Here is a 17,990-nt window from a genome sequence, read left to right as displayed (position 1 = left end):
TGAAAACTCAGATCCGACAGTATATTCTAACACAGAGGCGTTCCCATGGTGATGGGGACGCTTCAGGTTAGAATATACTAAAAGAACTGTGTACATGACTGCCCCCTGACCTAACCCTAACCCTAACCCCTTCCCCCCTGTAGTTAACACATTGGTGGCCAGTGCGGCCGGCCCCCCCCCCTCCCCTGTAGTTAACTCATTGGTGGCCAGTGGGCCCCCCTCCCCTGTAGTTAACTCGTTGGTGGCCAGTGGGCCCCCCTTGCGTTAACTCGTTGGTGGCCAGTGGGCCTTCTCCCCTCCCTCCCCCTCCTAATTAAAATCTCCCCCCCCTATCATTGGTGGCAGCGGAGAGTACCGATCGGAGTCCCAGTTTAATCGTGGGGGCTCCGATCGGTAACCATGGCAACCAGGACGCTACTGCTGTCCCTGTTGCCATGGTTACTTAGCAATTTGTAGAACCATTATACTTACCTGCGAGCTGCGATGTCTGGGTCCGGCCGGGAGCTCCTCCTACTGGTAAGTGACAGGTCATAAAGCAATGCGCCGCACAGACCTGTCACTTACCAGTAGGAGGAGCTCCCGGCCAGACGCAGACATCGCAGCTCGCAGGTAAGTATAATGGTTCTACAAATTGCTAAGTAACCATGGCAACCGGGACAGCAGTAGCGTCCTAGTTGCCATGGTTACCGATCGGAGCCCCAGCGATTAAACTGGGACTCCGATCGGTACTCTCCGCTGCCACCAATGATGGGGGGGAGATTTTAATTTGGAGGGGAAAAGGCCCACTGGCCACCAACGTGTTAACTACAGGGGAGGGAGGGGGGGGCCCACTGGCCACCAACGAGTTAACTACAGGGGAGGGGGGGGGGGCCCGGCCGCACTGGCCCCCAATGTGTTAACTACAGGGGGGGGGGGGGGGCTGCCCCCTGCTGCCTGGCAGCACCTGCCAGGCAGCAGGGGGCAGTCATATACACAGTTCTTTTAGTATATTCTAACCTGAAGCGTCCCCATCACCATGGGAACGCCTCTGTGTTAGAATATACTGTCGGATTTGAGTTTCACGATGTAACTCAAATCCGACGGTATATTCTAACATAGAGGCGTTCCCATGGTGATGGGGACGCTTCAAGTTAAAATATACCATCGGATTGGAGAAAACTCCGATCCTATGGTATATTAACTCCTGACTTTACATTGAAAGTCAATGGGGGACGGATCAGTTTGTAATTGCACCATATTGTGTCAACGTCAAACGGATCCGTCCCCATTGACTTGCATTGTAATTCAGGACGGATCCGTTTGGCTCCGCACGGCCAGGCGGACACCAAAACAACTTTTTTTTCATGTCCGTGGATCCTCCAAAAATTAAGGAAGACCCACAGACGAAAAAACGGTCACGGATCACGGAAAAACGGAACCCGTTTTTGCGGACCGCAAAAAGATACGGTCGTGTGCATGAGGCCTAAAAGGATGAAAGAAAACTGACGCCTACTTTACTCACACAGAGACTTGCAGCTATCAGGTCCTGAAGCAAGACAGAAAGACACGAAACCTCATTCAATCAGATTGGCCTCAAAATGGGGAACACTGTACAATCTGCTCTGTACAATTTATAAGAATTGGTCCAGGCAGTCTGTAAACCCACCTTTAGGGCGTGACATATGGGTTGGCTGTGACTTTTATGACCGGTCAGTCATGCTGAAATCTGGTCTAAAATGGATTTCTGCCCATAACTCTACACAGGAGAATGCCTGCCCGATAATTGTGGGCTCATTTTTCAGCTCTCAGTATTGGGGTCACAGGGGCAGCAAACACGGGGTGTCCATGTGACCCCAATCAGAAGAACTGATTTCCTGAGCCAGGATTTAACATAAGTGGTTGGATTTTGGTATGTGTGGCACAGTCACCTCCTGACCGTTAAAATGGTGTACCTCAATAATCTCTATTGAGTTGTATTTTCGAGTTATGACCAGAGTAAGATTTTTGTATTTTCCCACTGACAGCGAGGCATGGAGAGCAGCTTGCCCCCACCCTCTGGAAGCGTGCCCCTATCAATAAGTAATAAACCCCTCTGAAGTTTCGTGGAGGCCAGTGATCGTTGTCACCTCTGGGTCAGGGACTAAGAAGTTTATGGCGGTGGTCTGGTTTTGGATGTGGGTGAAGATGGAGAGGGAGAGAAGGGACAGTTATTTGTTTGGATAAAGGGGAGCTCCGAGTCCCCAGAACACAGGCCAAGCACTCATGCTCAGTGTGCCACAGCCCATATCGCCACACAATGGGGAGTGTGTTGCATACATAAAAACTGACAGAGCTTTAGTTACTAGATTTCGTGTGCGGCAGGTTCCCCTGGCATTTAAGGAGAGGTGCTGCAGTGTCTCGGCTCTTGCACTATACAGGAAGCAGGAATCTATAGTGCTTTGAACCAGAACAAAATCGTTCACTGTGCAGCAGCGTCTGTCCCGCTGGCTCGGGTACTCCTCTGTAAACCTTTGAAGAACAGAATTCACTTGAAGAACGTGTGTCATAGAAAAACCTGGCGTTTGGCACCCACTAACTTTGCAAACATTTTAATGAAAAACAAAAAATTGTATAAAGTTTAACAATAAAGTCTAACAATTCAAATACAAAGATTTTCACTCTTCTCCAGAACAATAAATAAATAACTTAACTTAAACTTTTTATATAAGTGTGTGGGGGGGGCTAAAGAGGACTGGCCTCCTCTTCCAAAAATCTGTTTAGGCCAGGGATAAACTTCAGAAGCCTTTTCCGAAAACTTGTGTGTTTTTTCCTGGGTAAAGACACAAAAGTACTCTGCTCCTTGGGCATCTCCCAATTCGTAGCAGGACTTATACACTTAACACTCGAGCTGCGAGTTAGTGGAGACTTGTAAGGCTTGATTTTGCTTTCGTTGAGAACGGTGTGAATATCATCTGTAGAGTCGGAGCTGAAGTAGCAGGTCTGATAGACCGCTTCCTCGTTATCCTCGGCTGTGCTCAGGCAGCTTGCGCTGCTGCATATACTTCCAGTGGCCAGGGTACTGGGGAGTGGATCTTTGGTACATTGTGGAAATGTCCCATAAATGTATGACCTGACAGATTCCAAGGTGTCATAAACACTGGGGTCCTTTACAACAATGCCTGGAAGACAGAAAATGATTGCATGAGAAAACAAAGAACTGAACTACGTCATGGCAAAGTTGACTTGCCCGAGCACAACATGTCTTAACGTTAACCTCAAGTCAAAGTAGATTATTCAACTGAAACAAGTATTGGCCTTGTCTCCTTTGGTGCCATAAATAAGCCCATTATGACAACCTAGGGCATAGTTAACCAAACCTTTTATTTTTTTAAACTATTAGAGCCTGGTTCAACTTAGTCCAAAAACACCTCAAGACATGGCAGCAACGTATGCAAACATGTGTCATCTGTTTGGAAACCCTAAAAAACTGCAGTCTCCAAACATTTTTCCACTCCTTATGATGAGAGCTAGGAAATTCCATCCATGAGTGCGTACTGGTGTTGTACAAGAAGTACTTCAGCAGATTTATAAAAAAAAAAAAAAAAAAAAAGACAGCTGACAATATAGACAATATAGAAAGAAAAAGGAAAGCCGTGCAGTTACACCAGGGATCAACAACCATCTGTGGTAAAACTACGATTTACGATTCCCAGCATGCACACTTGCTTGGCTGTTCTCGGAACTCCCATAGAAGTGAAAGGAGCATGCTGGGAGTCGTAGTTTTGCCACAACTGGGAGTGCCAGCATTTGTGGACCCCTACATTACACCATATGAAAAATGTTGGAGTAGCAACCAATACTAACTAATTCAATTTGCCGACCAATGAAGTGAATTCGTAGCAGACTGAAATTATAATCGCACAATTCAGTCCTTCATTAAGACCGATATGGATAGGAGCAGCGACAGAAGGGTCAATTCAGCAGGAAGAACTCTAGTGTAAGCTTTAGATTGTAACCATGTCACTTACCATGTAACAGCCTCTGCTCCTGCACCATTAGTGAGCGATATTCTTCACATTTCTCAGATAATGTTTGCTTTAAGAACGAGAAAGAAACCAGTAAGTTCAGAGCAATGGGAGGAAATAGTACAAAGTAAACAGCGGTGAGCTGCTAGGTCGACTTTGGAACCTGAGGAGTGTTTTCTTATTGGGTTATATAATAAAATTAAAGGGGTTATCCCATGAGTAATGTAAAATGAAAATCTGATATAGTACATGACAATCTCTTTCTAACAAACGTAGAACCAGCGCTGACCCTCACATGGATCTGGTGATCTCCTCCTTGATTGCTCTGATAGATTTCTTTCTAGCAGGCAGCTCAGGGATAGTGTCCTTTCTGCTGTGTGACCACCCCAGCAAGCTGGACAGATAATTTAAAAGGGTTTTCCGAGATTTGTATACTGATGACCTATCCTCTAGATGGGTTATCAGTATCTGATCGGTGAGGGTCGGACACCCAGAACCCTCTCCGTTCAGATGTTTGAGAAGGCACCTGCAGCTCCTGTGAGGGCCACAGCCTTCTCTCAGCTTTTCCTTGGCCAGTGACAACATGTTCATCTATCATGTCACCTAGGAGCCCCCATAAAATGAATGGGGCCAAGCGTGAAACCAAGAACAGCCACTATACAATGTACAGAGCTGTGCTTGGTGTTGGACCCCCACCTATCAAATAATGATGACCTATCCTAAGGATAGATAGGTCAGCAGTACAAAAATCTTGGAAAACCCCTTTAACTCCTTTAGGACACAGCCATATTTCACCTTAAGGACCAGGCCATTTTTTGCAAATCTGACCAGTGTCACTTTAAGTGGTGATAACTTTAAAACGCTTTGACTTATCCAGGCCATTCTGAGATCGTATTTTCTTCACATATTGTACTTCATGACACTGGTAAAATAAAGTAAAAAAACTTCTTTTTTTTTTTTTAAATAGCAAATTTACCAAAAATGTGGAAAAAAAATAGCAACTTTCCAAGTTTCAATTTCTCTACTTCTATAATACATAGTAATACATCCAAAAATAGTTATTACTTTACATTCCCCGTATGTCTACTTCATGTTTGGATCATTTTGGGAATGACATTTTAGTTTCTGAGGACGTTACAAGGTTTAGAAGTTTAGAAGCAAATCTTGAAATTTTTCCTAAATTTTCAAAAACCCAATTTTTAGGGACCAGTTCAGGTCTGAAGTCACTTTGTGAGGCTTACATAATATAAACCATCCAAAAATGACCCCATTCTAGAAACTACACCCCTCAATGTATTCAAAACTGATTTTACAAACGTCGTTAACCCTTTAGGTGTTCCACAAGAGTTCATGGCAAATGGAGATAACATTTCAGAATTTAGTTTTTGGGCACATTTTCCATTTTAATCCATTTCAAGTAACAAAGCAAGGGTTAACAGCTAAACAAAATGCTATATTTATTGCCCCAGTTCTGTAGTTTGTAGAAACACCCCATATGTGGTCGTATAATACTGTACGGGCACACGGTAGGGCGTAGAGGGAAAGGAATGCCATACGTTTTTTGGAAGGAAGATTTTGCTGGACTGGTTTTTTTGACACCATGTTCCATTTGAAGCCCCCCTGATTCACCCCTAGAGTAGAAACTCCATAACAGTGACCCCATCTAAGAAACTACACCCCTCAAGGTATTCAAAACTGATTTTACAAACTTTAATAACCCTTTAGGTGTTCCACAAGAATTAATGGAAAATAGAGATACAATTTCAAAATTTCACTTTTGTGGCAGAATTTCCATTTTTAATAATTTTTTTCAAGTTACAATGCAAGGGTTAACAGCCAAACAAAACTCAATATTTAGGGCTCTGATTCTGTAGTTTACAGAAACACCCCATATGTGGTCGTAAACCGCTGTATGGGCACACGGCAGGGCGCAGAAGGAAAGGAATGCCATACAGTTTTTGGAAGGCAGATGTTGCTGGACTGTTTTTTGGACACCATGTCCCATTTGAAGCCCCCCTGATGCACCCCTAGAGTAGAAACTCCAAAAAAGTGACCCCATTTTAGAAACTACGGGATAGGGTGGCAGTTTTGTTGGTACTAGTTTAGGGTACATATGATTTTTGGTTGCTCTATATTACACTATTTGTGAAGCAAGGTAACAAGAAATAGCTGTTTTGGCTCGTCTTTTTTGTTGTTGTTATTTACAACATTCATCTGACAGGTTAGATCATGTGGTATTTTTATAGAGCAGGTTGCCACGGACGTGGTGATCCCTAAATATGCATACAATTTTTTTTATTTATGAAGTTTTACACAATGATTTCATTTTTGAAACAAAAAAAATTCATGTTTTAGTGTCTCCATAGTCTGAGAGCCATAGTTTTTCAGTTTTTGGGCGATTATCTTAGGTAGGGTCTCCTTATTTGCGGGATGAGATGACGATTTGATTGGCACTATTTTGGGGTGCATACGACTTTTTGATCGCTTGCTATTACACTTTTTGTGATGTAAGGTGACAAAAAATGGCTTTTTGGACACCATTTTTATATATATATTTTTTTTTTACAGTGTTCACCTCAGGGTTTAGGTCATGTGGTATTTTTATAGAGCAGATTCTTACTGACGCGGCGATACCTAAAATGCCTAGTTCACACAATCTTTTTTTTTGCGAGTGTAGGGGTAGAGTTGAGCGAACACCTGGATGTTCGGGTTCGAGAAGTTCGGCCGAACTTCCCGGAAATGTTCGGGTTCGGGATCCGAACCCGACCCGAACTTCGTCCCGAACCCGAACCCCATTGAAGTCAATGGGGACCCGAACTTTTCGGCACTAAAAAGGCTGTAAAACAGCCCAGGAAAGAGCTAGAGGGCTGCAAAAGGCAGCAACATGTAGGTAAATCCCCTGCAAACAAATGTGGATAGGGAAATGAATTAAAATAAAAATAAAAAAAAAAAAAAATTAACCAATATCAATTGGACAGAGGTCCCATAGCAGAGAATCGGGCTTCACGTTAGCAGAGAATCAGTCTCTTCATGCCATAGCAGAGAATCTGGCTTCATGTCAGCACAGAATCAGTCTTCATGTCATAGCAGAGAATCAGGCTTCACGTCACCCACCACTGGAACAGGCCACTGTCACACATTTAGGCCCTGGCACCCAGACAGAGGAGAGAGGTCCCGTAACAGAGAATCTGGCTTCATGTCAGCACAGAATCAGTCTTCATGTCATAGCAGAGAATCAGGCTTCACGTCACCCACCACTGGAACAGGCCACTGTCACATATTTAGGCCCCGGCACCCAGACAGAGGAGAGAGGTCCCGTAACAGAGAATCTGGCTTCATGTCAGCACAGAATCAGTCTTCATGTCATAGCAGAGAATCAGGCTTCACGTCACCCACCACTGGAACAGGCCACTGTCACATATTTAGGCCCCGGCACCCAGACAGAGGAGAGGTTCATTCAACTTTTGGTTGCCCCGCAATATAATGGTAAAATGAAAATAAAAATAGGATTGAATGAGGAAGTGCCCTGGAGTAGAATAATATATGGTTAAGGGGAGGTAGTTAATGTCTAATCTGCACAAGGGATGGACAGGTCCTGTGGGATCCATGCATGGTTCATTTTTATGAACGTCAGCTTGTCCACATTGGCTGTAGACAGGCGGCTGCGTTTGTCTGTAATGACGCCCCCTGCCGTGCTGAATACACGTTCAGACAAAACGCTGGCCGCCGGGCAGGCCAGCACCTCCAAGGCATAAAAGGCTAGCTCTGGTCATGTGGACAATTTGGAGACCCAGAAGTTGAACGGGGCCGAACCATCAGTCAGTACGTGGAGGGGTGTGCACAGGTACTGTTCCACCATGTTAGTGAAATGTTGCCTCCTGCTAACACGTTCCGTATCAGGTGGTGGTGCAGTTAGCTGTGGCGTGGTGACAAAACTTTTCCACATCTCTGCCATGCTAACCCTGCCCTCAGAGGAGCTGGCCATGACACAGCTGCGTTGGCGACCTCTTGCTCCTCCTCTGCCTTCGCCTTGGGCTTCCACTGGTTCCCCTGTGACATTTGGGAATGCTCTCAGTAGCGCGTCTACCAACGTGCGCTTGTACTCGCGCATCTTCCTATCACGCTCCAGTGTAGGAAGTAAGGTGGGCACATTGTCTTTGTACCGGGGATCCAGCAGGGTGGCAACCCAGTAGTCCGCACACGTTAAAATGTGGGCCACTCTGCTGTCGTTGCGCAGGCACTGCAGCATGTAGTCGCTCATGTGTGCCAGGCTGCCCAGAGGTAAGGACAAGCTGTCCTCTGTGGGAGGCGTATCGTCATCGTCCTGTGTTTCCCCCCAGCCACGCACCAGTGATGGGCCCGAGCTGCTTTGGGTGCCACCCCGCTGTGAACATGCTTCATCCTCATCCTCCTCCACCTCCTCCTCATCCTCGTCCTCCAGTAGTGGGCCCTGTCTGGCCACATTTGTACCTGGCCTCTGCTGTTGCAAAAAACCTCCCTCTGAGTCACTTCGAAGAGACTGGCCTGAAAGTGCTAAAAATGACCCCTCTTCCTCCTGGGCCACCTCCTCTTCCATCATCGCCCTAAGTGTTTTCTCAAGGAGACATAGAAGTGGTATTGTAACGCTGATAACGGCGTCATCGCCACTGGCCACGTTGGTGGAGTACTCAAAACAGCGCAACAGGGCACACAGGTCTCGCATGGAGGCCCAGTCATTGGTGGTGAAGTGGTGCTGTTCCGCAGTGCGACTGACCCGTGCGTGCTGCAGCTGAAACTCCACTATGGCCTGCTGCTGCTCGCACAGTCTGTCCAGCATGTGCAGGGTGGAGTTCCACCTGGTGGGCACGTCGCATATGAGGCGGTGAGCGGGAAGGCCGAAGTTACGCTGTAGCGCAGACAGGCGAGCAGCGGCAGGGTGTGAACGCCGGAAGCGCGAACAGACGGCCCACACTTTATGCAGCAGCTCTGACATGTCGGGGTAGTTGCGAATGAACTTCTGCACCACCAAATTCAGCACATGCGCCAGGAAAGGAATGTGCGTCAAACCGGCTAGTCCCAGAGCTGCAGCGAGATTTCGCCCATTATCGCACACCACCAGGCCGGGCTTGAGGCTCACCGGCAGCAACCACTCGTCGGTCTGTTGTTCTATACCCCGCCACAACTCCTGTGCGGTGTGGGGCCTGTCCCCCAAACATATGAGTTTCAGAACGGCCTGCTGACGTTTACCCCGGGCTGTGCTGAAGTTGGTGGTGAAGGTGTGTGGCTGACTGGATGAGCAGGTGGAAGAAGAGGAGGAGGAAGCTGAGTAGGAGGAGGAGGAGACAGGAGGCAAAGAATGTTGCCCTGCGATCCTTGGCGGCGGAAGGACGTGCGCCAAACAGCTCTCCGCCTGGGGCCCAGCCGCCACTACATTTACCCAGTGTGCAGTTAGAGAGATATAGCGTCCCTAGCCGTGCTTACTGGTCCACGTATCTGTGGTTAGGTGGACCTTGCCACAGATGGCGTTGCGCAGTGCACACTTGATTTTATCGGACACTTGGTTGTGCAGGGAAGACACGGCTCTCTTGGAGAAGTAGTGGCGGCTGGGAACAACATACTGTGGGACAGCAAGCGACATGAGCTGTTTGAAGCTGTCTGTCTCCACCAGCCTGAATGACAGCATTTAATAGGCCAGTAGTTTAGAAATGCTGGCATTCAGGGCCAGGGATCGAGGGTGGCTAGGTGGGAATTTACGCTTTCTCTCAAATGTTTGTGAGATGGAGAGCTGAACGCTGCCGTGTGACATGGTTGAGATGCTTGGTGACGCAGGTGGTGGTGTTGGTGGTACATCCCATGTTTGCTGGGTGGCAAGTGCCAACGTTCCTCCAGAGGCGGAGGAAGAGGCCGAGGCGGCAGCAGCAGAAGAGGCCGAGGCGGCAGCAGCAGAAGAGGCCGAGGCGGCAGCAGCAGAAGAGGGAGCAGGGGGAGCCTGAGTGACTTCCTTGTTTTTAAGGTGTTTACTCCACTGCAGTTCATGCTTTGCATGCAGGTGCCTGGTCAGGCAGGTTGTGCTAAGGTTCAGAACGTTAATGCCTCGCTTCAGGCTCTGATGGCACAGCGTGCAAACCACTCGGGTCTTGTCGTCAGCACATTGTTCGAAGAAGTGCCATGCCAGGGAACTCCTTGAAGCTGCCTTTGGGGTGCTCGGTCCCAGATGGCGGCGGTCAGTAGCAGGCGGAGTCTCTTGGCGGCGGGTGTTCTGATTTTGCCCACTGCTCCCTCTTTGTCTTTTGCTACGCTGTTGGCTCGGTCTCACCACTGCCTCTTCCTCTGAACTGTGAAAGTCAGTGGCACGACCTTCATTCCATGTGGGGTCTAGGACCTCATCGTCCCCTGCATCGTCTTCCACCCAGTCTTGATCCCTGACCTCCTGTTCAGTCTGCACACTGCAGAAAGACGCAGCAGTTGACACCTGTGTTTCGTCATCATCAGAGACGTGCTGAGGTGGTATTCCCATGTCCTCATCATCAGGAAACATAAGTGGTTGTGCGTTAGTGCATTCTATCTCTTCCACCCCTGGGGAAGGGCTAGGTGGATGCCCTTGGGAAACCCTGGCAGCAGAGTCTTCAAACAGCATAAGAGACTGCTGCATAACTTGATGCTCAGACAGTTTCCCTGATATGCATGGGGGTGATGTGACAGACTGATGGGCTTGGTTTTCATGCGCCATCTGTGCGTTTTCTGCAGAAGACTGGGTGGGAGATAATGTGAACGTGCTGGATGCACTGTCGGCCACCCAATTGACTAATGCCTGTACCTGCTCAGGCCTTACCATCCTTAGAACGGCATTGGGCCCCACCAAATATCGCTGTAAATTCTGGCGGCTACTGGGACCTGAGGTAGTTGGTTCACTAGGACGTGTGGCTGTGGCAGAACGGCAACGTCCTCTCCCAGCACCAGAGGGTCCACTAACACCACCACGACCATGTCCGCGTCCCTTACTAGATGTTTTCCTCATTGTTACCGTTCACCACAATAAGAAAAATATTATTCGGGCCAATGTATTGAATTCAAATTCAGGCCTTTTTTTTACAGACACCTAACACTGTCTGGCTATCTATTTAGGTACCATATTACACTAATACAGGCACAGCAGTAATGACAGATTTAGCTGAATATAAATGTGAGGCCTATTTTTTAGGCGCTGGGTGACAGGTATACGTTTACGGACAGAATTAGACTTGGATCTGCACAGTAGCGTGTGTGTGAAGTTATTGAGAATGACCCTATCAGCACCTTGAATCTAATATACCCTTTTAGGGATAGATTTAAATTAGGCCTGATACAGCAGAAACCACTAATTTTGAGAATGGCAAATTTGGGAATTGTTTTTCAACCCAGAACAAAAACTGTGCTTTTACGGTCACTAAAAATAACTTGACCAGCTAAAACTGTACTGATTTGGAGGAATAGAAATGTCAGGCCTATTTTTTAGGCGCTGGGTGACAGGCTCAACTTGCCCCTGATGTAGTATATGGCCAAAAAATAACCACACTGTTGATGGTTAAATGCACTTCGGTGACACAGGCTCAACTTGCCCCTGATGTAGTATATGGCCAAAAAATAACCAGACTGTTGATGGTTAAATGCACTTGGGTGACACAGGCTCAGCCTGCACCTTATGTAGGATATAGCAAAAAATAACCAGACTGTTGATGGTTAAATGCACTTGATGACAGCTTGACCCTGATGTAGGATATAGCAAAAAATAACCACACTATTGATGGTTAAATGCACTTGGTGGCAGCTTGTGCTGGCGCACCACAAGCCACAAAATGGCCGCCGATCACCCCAGAAAAAAGTGATATAAAAACGCTCTGGGCAGCCTAAAAAAAGTGAGCAATTCAATATCAGCACTTCAATGATCCACAGCTGGAGATCGATCACAGAATGAAGTCTTTTGGAGGAGTTAATCTGCCTAATCTCGCCCTAACGTCGCAGCAGCAGCCTCTCCCTACACTTGTATCAGCAGAGTGACGTGCGGCGCTACGTGACCCAAGCTTATATAGAGGCTGGGTCACATGGTGCACTGGCCAATCACAGCCATGCCAATAGTAGGCAAGGCTGTGATGGCCTCTTGGGGCAAGTAGAATGACGCTTGTTGATTGGCTGCTTTGCAGCCTTTCAAAAAGCGCCAAGAAAGCGCCGAACACCGAACCCGAACTTTTACGAAAATGTTCGGGTTCGGGTCCGTGTCACGGACACCCCAAAATTCGGTACGAACCCGAACTATACAGTTCGGGTTCGCTCATCCCTATGTACGGGCCGTTTTTTTGTGATCCGTATACAGTCCGTATACAGAACCATTTCAATGGTTCCGCATTAAAAACGAAATGTGTTCCGTAAGCATTCCATTTCCGTATTTTCGTTTTTCCTTTCCGTTGAAAGATAGAACATGTCCTATTATTGCCCGCAAATCACATTCCGTGGCTCCATTCAAGTCAATGGGTTCGCAAAAAAAATGGAACACATTGAAAATGTTATGCCCAGCCCAAAGTAATTACTGTATACTGTATATGCCATACGGAAAAACGGAACGGAACTCAAAAACAGAACAACGGATCCGTGAAAAACAGACCGCAAAAAAATATAAAAGCCATATATTCTTGTGAACTAGGCCTTAGCCTGAGAACCATAGTTTTTTTTATTTTTTGGCCCATTGTCTCATGTAGGGGCTCATTTTAGGCGGGATGAGGTGACTGTTTGATTGGTACTATTTTGGCGTACATACGACTTTTTTTTATCCCTTTTATTACCTTTTTTGGGAAGTAAGGTGGGCAAAATGTAAATTTCATCATAGTTTTTTTTTTTTTTTTGTGTTTTTTTTATGGCGTTCACCATGCGGGGAAAGTAAGGGCTCTTTCACACTTGCGTTGTTCTGTTCCGGCATAGAGTTCCGTCGTCGGGGCTCTATGCCGGAAGAATCCTGATCAGTTTTATCCTTATGCATTCTGAATGGAGTGAAATCCGTTCAGGATGCATCAGGATGTCTTCAGTTCCGGAACGTTTTTTGGCCGGAGAAAATACCGCAGCATGCTGCGCTTTTTGCTCCGGCCAAAAATCCTGAAGACTTGCCGCAAGGCCGGATCCGGGATTAATGCCCATTGAAAGGCATTGATCCGGATCCGGCCTTAAGCTAAACGTCGTTTCGGCGCATTGCCGGATCCGACGTTTAGCTTTTTCTGAATGGTTACCATGGCTGCCGGGACGCTAAAGTCCTGTTTGCCATGGTAAAGTGTAGTGGGGAGCGGGGGAGCAGTATACTTACCGTCCGTGCGGCTCCCGGGGCGCTCCAGAGTGACGTCAGGGCGCCCAACGCGCATGGATGACGAGATCACATGGACACGTGATCCATGCGCATGGGGCGCTCTGACGTCATTCTGGAGCGCCCCGGGAGCCGCACGGACTGTAAGTATACTGCTCCCCCGCTCCCCACTACTACTATGGCAGCCAGGACTTTAATAGCGTCCTGGCTGCCATAGTAACACTGAAAGCATTTTGAAGACGGATCCGTCTTCAAATGCTTTCAGTTCACTTGCGTTTTTCCGGATCCGGCGTGTAATTCCGGCAAGTGGAGTACACGCCGGATCCGGACAACGCAAGTGTGAAAGAGGCCTTACATGACCGTTTTATAGATCAGGTCGTTACGGACGCGGTGATATCAAACATGTGTAGGGATTTATTTTTTTTCATTTTTAATCAGTGATAAATGTTTTTTTTTCTTGAAGATCCAGTGGGTCTGATGTCTGTATAGTACAGTACACTATGTAAAGTGAAAATACAGTACAGTACACTATAAAGTCTGATTAGACTTCTGCCTTTAGCAGAAGTCTGATCAGCACCATGGACAGCCGGACACCTGTGAAGGCGTCCGGTTGCCATGGTAACCATCACTCGCTGCCACAGTAGAGCAGTGGGTGATGGGGAGGGAGGGGGGCCCCCTCCCTCTCCCATCGGAGGCTGAAAAGGCACAGCAGCCCCAGATGGGAGAGGGAGAGAGCTCCCTTCCCTGTTAACCTCTTCCATACAGCGGTCCCTACGGACCGCGGCATGGAAGGGGTTAAACGCCTCACATCATGTGCTGACACTCTGCAAACCGCTCGGCCATCCTGAGAGAGGGGGCGGGCGGATGATCGTGCACCTGCCCCCGCCCCCCCCAGCACCGCCCTGATGATCGCGCGCCCCTCCCGCACATAACACAGAGGGCTGCAGGGGTGAATTGACCTGCGGTTTGCACCGATCGCCGATACGGGGCATTGACCCTGGGTGCCTGCTGATTGATTTCAGCACGCACCGGGTTCCGATCACCGGCCGCCAGGCCGGCGTGATTGGGAATACATAGGACGTAACGGTATGTCCTGTGTCTTTAAGGATCGGGACATCAGGGCGTACCAGTACACCCTATGTCCTAAACAGGTTAAGGGCAAAAAGTATGTGGTGCTACAGATATAGATTTTATTGAATAACTCAGCATCTATGCTAAATTTTTAAGAACAAAAGCATTCAGATCCAGGTGCTAGTGGGAAAAATGTAGAATATTTGTCGAGGGACAATGTGTTTAACAATGTGTATTATATTGTATCAGTTTATGCTCAGCCATACAGCCCAATGGACCAGACCGAGATCACCCTTTTTTGAGGCAATAGCACAGCCACAAGGGAGACAGCAACATATAGGAGATTCCCTGGGGAGTTACTGACAGTCACTGACCTTTAGATACTGTACTCTGGCCTCCAGTTCAGCTTTTTGGATGGCAGAACAATAGACAGTCTCCAGCCTGTTAGACAACACAAGAGAATGAATCCACAGTCACATAATATGTACAACTTACAAGGAGACTGCACCAGTGAAACCCTGAAGCCTCGCACAAATACAGTTTATTCTATTTCACAGATAAGATAAATGAATCCAATATATCAGTAATCGACTCCGCTCCAAAAATCAGCAGCCATGTTAAGGCGCTCAGCTACCCACTGATTGAATAATTAGGCTCACAGCTCGAACTCCCAAATGTCATAAAGAAAAGGAATAGGAGAGTGGCTGCCCAGAAACGGATCAGGCTACTTTCAAGGATCAGCAAAAGCGCTTCAGTTTCTGGTAATACAACCGTCTGCATCAGTTATGAACGGATCTGATTGTATTATCTTTAAAATAGCAATGACGGATGCAACATTAAAACCATTGTATGTCAATGGGGGACGGATCAGTTTTCTATTGTGTCCGAGAAAACGGATCCGGCATAACCCACAACGTTTTCTCGGACACAAGCTTGCTGCGGTTTGCTCTCCGGTATGGAGACGCAACCAAAAGGAACGGAAGGCATTTTGGAGCATTCCATTCTGTTCAGTTTTGTTCCCATTGACAATGAATGGGAACAAAACGGAAGTGTTTCTCTCCAGTATTGAGATCCTCTGCCGGATCTCAATAACAGAAAACTTAAACGCTAGTGTGAAAGTAGCCTTAGTTAGAATTCTATGGTGACAGTTGCGGGTCCGCCATTATGCGCATTACTATGGGAGCCAGTAAGGAATATGGTATGATCACTCTGCTAAAGACTTGAAAAACATCTATGGCATCAAGCTGTGCTCGTCACATGTAGCCATCCCTCTCACCAATTTAGCCAAACGAGGGACGGTGACATCATTTTACCTTCCACCACTGGCAGCAAAAGGCTAGAAGTACCCAGCGATGTACAGGAAGTTTGCAAATACATTTGTGGGAAGCAAGAACTGGCCACGTTCCCCAGTGCTTTGGACTAGAGTAAAATAGCACATTGTTCTGTAACTGGAAAAAATTTAATAAAAATCCTACCTGATTTTATTCCCAGATGCTTTAATCAGTTCTACAATGTCTTTGTGCCTGACTCTTTCTATGTTGAGGCCATTTACACCAGTAATTATATCACCTAAAAAAAACAAAAAAACATAAGCAATTTACATGGAGGATGTAAAACTTAACATTTATTGGAAATGCTTCTAAAATAATAGGCGCTAAAAGGAGAAACCTCTAAGACAAACCAACATAAGACAGCCCAAAGGGCCTAAACTAGACATACACAGTAGGATGACAAATTATATTGAGCAAAACAGGAACGTTCCCACCCATGTATGGAGTTGGATGGTGGAATTTCTTTCATGTTGCTGATGTCAAACGATGGACATTAATGATGTGTCACCATACTGGATCGGTGCCAGCGTATTGACCCCAGCATAGACCAGAATCGGGAGCCAAAAGCCCTAGGAAGCTCTACTAGAGGGGCAGAGGCTAATGCGCCCTACTTGTTTATACGAGGTACTTTCCCCGCAAGGGGCGTCCCCGTCCGGATACCTATCCCTATTAGGGGCGGAATCCCTAGTACACCCTATTCAGGTAACTCCCGACGTGTCACGTTTCATTCAGTGAACTCTTCAGGGGAGATGTACTTATGTAATGTCAAGCAATGGATGGGGCTTGCATTACAAAACAAAAAATGGTAAGGGGAGGATTGATAGAGGATATTCAAGAAAAACGCAGGTGGTTGGTCAGTCGGACTCAAACCACCTTGAATAGCCACAACAACCCACTTAGCTTAAATGCAGGCACACCAGTGGGTAGTGCCTGCCAGAGTCCAGGTCTGACCCTAGGATATTTACAATCCAATATGGCTGTTAGCAAGGATTGCCTACCTGTCAGCGCCTTTTAAATGTACCAAGTCTCGCGCCAGTGTTCCCGATCTGCCCTACTTCCGGTCACGTGACCAGTGGAACGCAAGAAAGTGGGCCGGCATTCCACAGCGCCGCGTCCCAGAGCCTGCGACGCCAGTGATGATGCCGCAAATCAAGTGACAAAGCACATGATTGGACAAAGCTGGCCCTGGAGCGCAGCACCACCAGCGCGCCACGCCCACAAACATACGGACCATAGCAGGAGCGGTTATATATGTAATCAGGAGGCGGGACTAAATACTTAGCGGCCAGTGTCTGACAGTAAATTCAGACAACAAAGGAAGCATGTGGGGCTCATGATAGAAGGGAACCCCTAGTAACAATGTTGATGTTTAATAAACCGAGCTATTAGAGGCAAGCTTGAGAAGACACCAACCTCAGGTGGAGCTAGCTTGCTAATTACCACGAAGACCTGAAGATAAAGAAGTAAAAAGAAGGAAAGGAAGGGGGGGGGGGGGGAACGGATTCATATATAACTAAAATTCAGTTGCTCATTTAAGCCCAACCCTAACCCTAACCTTTCACATTAGATTTTAACCATGTGGAATCTGACGGAGAGGGGGGTATGAACTCACTGGATACCAGCTTGTCACGGAGACTTCGGCCGCGACGATAAGTGAGGTGTGGATATTCACCCACTACCTCTCTCAAGTCGGGATCCAGTAGAAGAATGCCCCAATTTTTCTGAAAAATCTCTGATTTCACTTGACGCCCTATCATAGGTCGTAATTGGGCGGATAAGTTTTGAAGTCTGCACTGAGCTGGGTTTAGGAGTAAGAAGAGTCATTCTATCTACAGGGTGGGCCATTTATATGGATACACCTTAATAAAATGGGAATGGTTGGTGATATTAACTTCCTGTTTGTGGCACATTAGTATATGTGAGGGGGAAAACTTTTCAAGATGGGTGGTGACCATGGCGGCCATTTTGAAGTCGGCCAATTTGAATCCAACTTTTGTTTTTTCAATAGGAAGAGGGTCATGCGACACATCAAACTTATTGGTAATTTCACAAGAAAAACAATGGTGTGCTTGGTTTTAACGTAACTGTATTCTTTCATGAGTTATATACAAGTTTCTAACCACTTATAAAATGTGTTCAATGTGCTGCCCATTGTGTTGGATTGTCAATGCAACTCTCTTCTCCCACTCTTCACACACTGAAGCACAGGCTTCCAGTATCTGTAGTTTCATGTTCTGCACATCTCGTATCTTCACAGCATAGACAATTGCCTTCAGATGACCCCAAAGATAAAAGTCTAAG

At 46.9% G+C, this 17,990-nt stretch overlaps 1 protein-coding gene across 1 annotated transcript; it reads right to left on the bottom strand.

Annotated features, from left to right (window-relative positions):
* Window positions 1-2,672: 2,672 nt before the first annotated feature.
* On the bottom strand, window positions 2,673-15,927 carry LOC120983000 (general receptor for phosphoinositides 1-associated scaffold protein-like; the record flags this gene model as incomplete). Its single annotated transcript, XM_040413114.1, has 4 exons — window positions 2,673-3,137; window positions 3,987-4,053; window positions 14,733-14,799; window positions 15,834-15,927. Coding segments are annotated over 4 exons (665 nt in total), but the record flags the coding sequence as incomplete, so codon positions are not given.
* Between the last annotated feature and the right edge of the window lie 2,063 nt (window positions 15,928-17,990).

The sequence above is a fragment of the Bufo bufo genome (genome assembly GCF_905171765.1).
Source record: "Bufo bufo chromosome 10 unlocalized genomic scaffold, aBufBuf1.1 SUPER_10_unloc_2, whole genome shotgun sequence".
NCBI lineage: Eukaryota > Metazoa > Chordata > Amphibia > Anura > Bufonidae > Bufo > Bufo bufo.
The sequence above is the reverse complement of the archived record's forward strand: the minus strand, read 5'-3'. Positions and strand labels throughout refer to the sequence as shown.